Source organism: Miscanthus floridulus, chromosome 1 (assembly GCF_019320115.1).
Source record: "Miscanthus floridulus cultivar M001 chromosome 1, ASM1932011v1, whole genome shotgun sequence".
Classification (NCBI taxonomy): domain Eukaryota; kingdom Viridiplantae; phylum Streptophyta; class Magnoliopsida; order Poales; family Poaceae; genus Miscanthus; species Miscanthus floridulus.
This window is the reverse complement of record NC_089580.1, coordinates 188,000,402-188,006,472: the sequence shown is the minus strand read 5'-3', so window position 1 is coordinate 188,006,472 and position 6,071 is coordinate 188,000,402. Positions and strand designations below refer to the sequence as shown.

The following is a 6,071-nucleotide window of genomic DNA, read 5'->3' as shown; positions in this document are numbered from 1 at the left end:
CTACTTTTGTTTTTGCGATTGATTTTTAAGCGATCTGCCAGTTTCCCCCCTGAAGGGGGGCTCTGCAGGTGGACCCCTCCAAACTCCTTTCGGGAAGGTGGGAGCCCAGGCTATTAATGTGAGGAACTATGAACGTGATTATGCTGGTGAACAAACAGCACCGTAGCCATTGGGGCGTAGGGTCTGTTGGTTTGTCCAGTTGTTTTCACGTTTTGTTCCCATACGCCGTGCTTCTGGTTTTTTAAACGTAAGGAGGGATTAGGCTAAGAGGGTGTTTTTAGACAAATAGGCACCCTTGGTAGCCCCCGAGCGATGTCCGTGCCTCTGCCGTTGCTGGGGTCAGAAGCTCGGTAAAAAAATCAACATTCAAAGTAAGTAAACAGGGGGTGCTTATCTTTCAATTGGTCGTTCGTTCGTTGTTTTGCCTGGGCCACCCGATCGACCCAGGAGGCCCGCTGGGCTCCCCCTGGAGGGAGGTTCCATCATTGGGTCATTCCATGGTCCTACCTAGGGAAGCGGAGAATCGCCTGCAGGTGAGCGTGCCCCGGTTCTTGCGTCCGGGGCACATTACTGGTGGGCCATGCCCGTGTGACGTTCTGGCTTACCAGGCGGCGTCCCATCGACTAGAGCACGTCCCGTCGTTTCCGACGCGCCCCCTCAGATTTCTGTCAGCATTGATTTCGCATTTGTATTGAATAGGGGAAGGCAGAGAGTTTTTCGTCCAAACCTTTCGCCTTTCCTTAGCTGCTAAGCCCCCTCTTTAAATAGGGGGGGAAGAGTTCTCGCCCCACCTCCCCGCCTGCCTCTGAGCCGCCACCTCTTTTCCTTTCTTCTCACCGAATGCATTGGCTCCTAAGTGAGAGAGGGTAATGTCAGGGAGAGAAGAACTCACAAGTCCACCCATGATTTCGGAGCACGATGTTGAGCTGGAGGTTGTCCAACATAGATGAGATGGCATGGTTCGCCTGTGCTGAGGAGGGGTCGCCGCTGCCGGAGGAGAAAAGGCGCCGGAGGGCAATGAGTGTTGTCGATTTCAACGCCGTTGGTTCTAGCCTTCCTTCAGCGGGAGGCGCTTTCTGCCCCAACGCTGTTGTCAGGGTTGCGGCTGATGACGATGGCATAGTCCCTAGGCGCCCCGGCGTCAGGACACCATAGTCGCCGGTGTGGTGCTCATTGTTGCAGATGATGGCGCTTTCGAAGATCCGGTGAAGTGGTGGGACATCGCTGATGGAGAGCTTGGCGTGGCGACCATAGTAGATGAACTGGTCCGTGTACATGCCCAGACGTTACCGATGGAGAGCTTGGCGCGGCGACCGCAGTAGTACTCGTAGTGAAGCAAAGCAGAGACTGTAATTGAATAAGTTTGGGGGAACCCCTGAGTGAATAGTCCTTTGGATTTTAGGAGTACGCTAGTGCTTTGCGTGATAAAATCATTTTGTAAGTGGTTAATTTGCGCAAAAATGAACAAAATTTCATCTTTTGTTATGGCAAACAGCTTTTCAGATTCCTCTTCTTGTAGAAGAGGTCTCGGTGCCCTCCAACCCTTCCCGTGGCCCAAGTTGTAAGAAACTAGGAGTGCGGGTGAATTAATTCTGATCACGCTGGTGAGCAAAGAGGTTGTAGCCGCTGGGGCATGGGTCTCCCGCAGTCCTACTAGTTGTACTCAGAATTTGTTTCTGAAATCTTAGTCCTTAGGACTTGTTTACGAGAAGATCGGAAAACTTAGATAAAGTTTTCAAAGATAATACAGGAAGTGTTTGCAAGATAAACGTACTTGTACTTGTATCAGCCCCCGAGTGAGGTCTGGCTCCTCACAATTTGCAGGGGTCGGATGTCACTAAAGATCGGGGTTTTGTAAAGACAAAAACTGATAAGAAGAAACATGCGTTTATTTAAGGGTAAAAACGACATAGCTGCTCAATGTTCTAGGCATTGGTGAAGACCTCGCCATCGATAGTTTTCAACCTATAGGCGCCCAGGTGAAGTACTTCTACGATGACATACGGCCCCTCCTAGGGTGGGGAGAGCTTGTGGCGGTCCTTGTTGCTCTGCACGAGGCGGAGGACAAGGTCCTCGACATTGAAGGCTCGGTCCTGCACCCGTCGGCTGTGGTACCGTCGCAACGCCTACTGGCACTTAGCTGAACGAAGGAGGGCGATGTCACAGGCTTCATCTAGCTAGTCTATGGCATCTTGGTGGGATGCCTCGGCCCCCTGTTCGTCGTATGCTCTGATTCTTGGTGCTCCATTGTCAAGGTCCATTAGGAGAACAGCCTCAGAACCGTAGACCATGAAGAAGGGTGTGTAGCCGGTGGCTCGGCTAGGAGTTGTCCTTAGGCTCCAGAGCATGGCTGGAAGCTCAGCGAGCCAGCGTGCGCTAAACTTGTTCAACCGGTTGAAAATTCTGGGTTTAAGGCCTTGCAGGAGCATGCCGTTTGCGCGCTCGACCTGCCCGTTCATTTGGGGGTGCGCGACGGCTATCCAATCGATCCGGATGTGTTGTTCATCGCAGAATCGAATGAATTTCCTGTCGGTGAACTGCGTGCCATTGTCTATGATGATGGATTTTAGTACTCCGAAGCGATGGATGATGTCGAGGAAGAATAGCATAGCTTGCTCAGATTTGATCGTGGAGATCGGTCGAGCTTCGATCCATTTTGTAAACTTGTCTATGGTGACAAGTAGATGGGTGAAGCCCTCGGGCGCCTTTTTGAGTGGCCCAACCAGGTCAAGCCCCCATACTGCGAAGGGCCACATGATGGGGATCATCTGGAGCGCCTGGGCTGGAAGGTGAATCTGCCGAGCGTAGTACTGACAACCTTCGCAGGTGCGTACAATTTGTTCGGCGTCGGTTATTGTGGTGGGCCAGTAGAAGCCCTATCGGAATGCGTTTCCAACCAAGGTCCTTAGTGTGGCATGGTGACCACAGACCCCGCTGTGGATGTCGCTCAGCAGGAGTCTTCCTTGTTCACTGGGGATGTAGAGCTATAGGATCCTAATGTGACTCCATTTGTAGGGTTCGCCCTCTACAAGAACAAAGGACTTGGCGCGGCGCACGAGCCGTCGGGCTTCCGTCTTGTCTGTCGGTAGTGTGTCACGGAGGAGGTAGTCAAGGTAAAGCGTTCTCCAGTTGTTGAGAGGGTCAGGCTCTGCTGCTGGTCCCTCTTCAAGCTCCATGACCTCAGGATTAGGCAGAGCTGCCGATGGGTCAGCCCCCGGGGCTAGATCAGATGGGCCTTCATTGGCCTATTCTGATCCCTTGTAGCGCACCGAGGGCTTGTGTTGATCGCTAGCAAAGACACCTGCTAGAACTAGCTCTCGGCCAGACGCTGCCTTTGCGAGCGTGTCGGCTACTTTGTTGAGGCGTCTTGGGATGTGCTTGAGCTCGAGGCCATCGAATCTGTCCTCCAGTCATCGAACTTCTTGGCAATATGCCGCCATCTTGGTGTCATGGTAGCTTGACTCCTTTATGACCTAATTGACGACCAGCTAGGAGTCGCCCCTAACGTTGAGGCGTCGGATGCCCAGCTAGATGGCGATTCGTAGGCCGTTGATGAGCGCTTCGTATTCTACGATATTGTTTGATGAGGGAAATGGAGCTAAACCATGTACCTCATGTGGACCTCGAGGGGTGATACGAAGACTAGTCCTGCGCCGGTGCCCTTTTTCATTAGCGATCCATCAAAGTACATTGTCCAGTACTCTTGATCGACGACTGCTAGTGGCATCTAGACTTCGGTCCACTCCGCGATGAAGTCAGCCAGCACCTAGGATTTGATCGCTGTTTGGGAGGCATAAGTAATGCCCTGATCCATCAGCTCGAGCGCCCACTTTGTGGTTCTTCCTATAGCGTCCTAGCTATGGACAACCTCACCGAGGGGGAACGATGTCACGACTGTCACAGGGTGTGACTCGAAGTAGTGGCGTAGCTTCCTTTTGGTGATGAGGATGGTGTAGAGGAGTTTTTGGATTTGGGAGTAGCGGGTTTTGGAGTCGGATAATACCTCGTTGATGAAATATACAGGGCGCTGCACCTTGAAGGCGTGCCCCTCTTCTTCCCGCTCTACTACCAAGGTGGTGCTAACCACTTGTGTGGTGGCCGCTATGTATAGGAGGAGGGATTCTCCGTTGGTTGGTGGGACCAGGACCGGGGGTTTAGTTAGAAATTGCTTAACCATGTCAAGTGCCTCCTGAGCCTCGGCTGTCCACTCGAAGCGATCGAACTTCTTCAGGAGTCGATAAAGGGGGAGTCCTCGTTCGCCGAGGCATGAAATGAATTGGCTGAGGGCGGCAAGGCACCCTGTGATCCGCTGAACCCCCTTTATGTTTTGGATCGGGTCCATCCTTGTGATGGCTGATATCTTCTCCGGGTTGGCTTCGATGCTGCGCTCGGAGACAATGAAGCCGAGTAGCATGCCCCTCGGAACCTTGAAAACACATTTTTCGGGATTGAGTTTGATGCCGTTTGCACGGAGTTTCGCAAATGTTCATTCAAGGTCTGCGACAAGGTGGTTAGCCCATTTGGACTTAACTACGATGTCATCGACATAGGCCTCAATGGTTCGCCCAATGAGGTCCCCGAAGCAGTTGAGCATACAGCGCTGGTAAGTTGCCCCTGCGTTCTTTAGACTGAATGGCATTGAAATGTAGCAGAACGATCCAAAGCAGGTGATAAAAGACGTCGTGAGCTGGTCAGACTCTTTCATCACGATCTGGTGGTAACTGGAGTATGCGTCAAGGAAGCAGAGGGTTTCATACCCTGAGGTGGAATTAACTATTTGGTCTATTCGTGGCAAAGGAAATGGGTCCTTCAGGCACGCCTTGTTGAGGCCCGTGTAATCAACACACATCCTCCATTTCCCGCTTTTCTTTCGCACAAGAACAGGATTTGCTAAAAACTCTAGGTGGTATACTTCCTTGATGAACCCAGCAGCCAACAATTTTGCTATCTCTTCACCGATGGCCCTGCGTTTTTCCTCGTTGAAGCGGCGCAGGCATTGCTTCACCGGCTTGCAGCCTGGGAGGATTTTCAGGGTATACTCGATGACCTCCCTCGTGACGCCTGGCATATCTGAGGGTTTCCACGCAAATATGTCTTTGTTATCGTGGAGGAAGTCGACGAGCATGCTTTCCTATTCGGAGGAGAGCGCAGTTCCGATGCAGACTTTTTTGCCCTCGGAGCTGCTGGGGTCCACGAGGACCTCCTTGGATCCTTTCGCTAATTCGAACGATCCAAACGACCTCTTTGCATCGGGTGTTTCTTCAATGACCTCCTCCCTAAGGGTGGCGAGCTCTTCGGAGGTGACGATTGCTGAGGCATGGCCGCAGCATTTGACTTCGCACTCGTAGGCACGACGGAAGGAGGTGCCGATGGTGATTACCCCGCAAGGGCCCAGCATCTTCAGCTTGAGGTATGTATAGTTGGGGACGGCCATGAACTTCGCGTAACATGGACGTCCGAGGATGGCGTGGAAGGTTCCGAGGAACCCTACCACGTCGAAGGTAAGGGTCTCAGTCCTGTAATTGGGCTGATCCTCAAAAGTGACAGGTAGATCGATCTGCCCCAGCGGTACGGCCTATCTACCAGGTATGACGCCATGGAAGGGCGCTCGAATGGGGCGGAGGTTCATTCGGTCGATGCCCATCTCGTCGAGTGTCTTGGCGTACATGATGTTGAGGCCGCTGCCTCCATCCATCAGTACTTTTGTGAGTCGCTTTGGGCCGACGATCGGATCGACAACCAGTGGGTACCTTCCTAGGTGTGGGATGGTATTCGGATGGTTGGTCCGGTCGAAGGTTATGGCAGATTCTGACCACCGGAGAAAGGCGGGTGTGGTCGGTCTGGCCGTATAGACCTCGCGATGCGCAACCTTCTGGCGGCGTTTGGAGTCGTAGGCCACTGATCCTCTGAAGATCATGAGGGCGTCGTTCAGCATCGTGAAGGCGTCATCCTTCTCCTCTGCATCATCTATGATAGGGGCAGGTTCCTTCCCCTGCTCCCTTTGTTGAGGCCCCCAGACAAGTATTTGCGCATGAGGCTGCAATCCTTGTATAGATGCTTGGCCAGGAAAG

General features: G+C 52.7%; 1 protein-coding gene across 1 annotated transcript; it reads right to left on the bottom strand.

Moving 5' to 3' along the window:
* Positions 1–5,131: 5,131 nt before the first annotated feature.
* LOC136468532 (uncharacterized) lies at positions 5,132–5,695 on the bottom strand. Its single transcript, XM_066467071.1, has 2 exons — positions 5,584–5,695; positions 5,132–5,487 (listed from the first exon to the last, which is right to left on the bottom strand). The coding sequence occupies exons 1-2, from the start codon at positions 5,693–5,695 to the stop codon at positions 5,132–5,134; spliced, it is 468 nt and encodes a 155-aa protein (XP_066323168.1).
* Positions 5,696–6,071: the final 376 nt, after the last annotated feature.

What these genes read in the sequence shown, in the direction of transcription:
- LOC136468532 (XM_066467071.1), bottom strand. Translation starts at nt 5,695, where the DNA reads ATGGATGGAGGCAGCGGCCTCAACATCATGTACGCCAAGACACTCGAC. An exon ending in CTTCCATGGCGTCATACCTG is followed by an intron (nt 5,488 to 5,583) that starts GTAGATAGGCCG and finishes TCGACGTGGTAG; the next exon opens with GGTTCCTCGGAACCTTCCAC.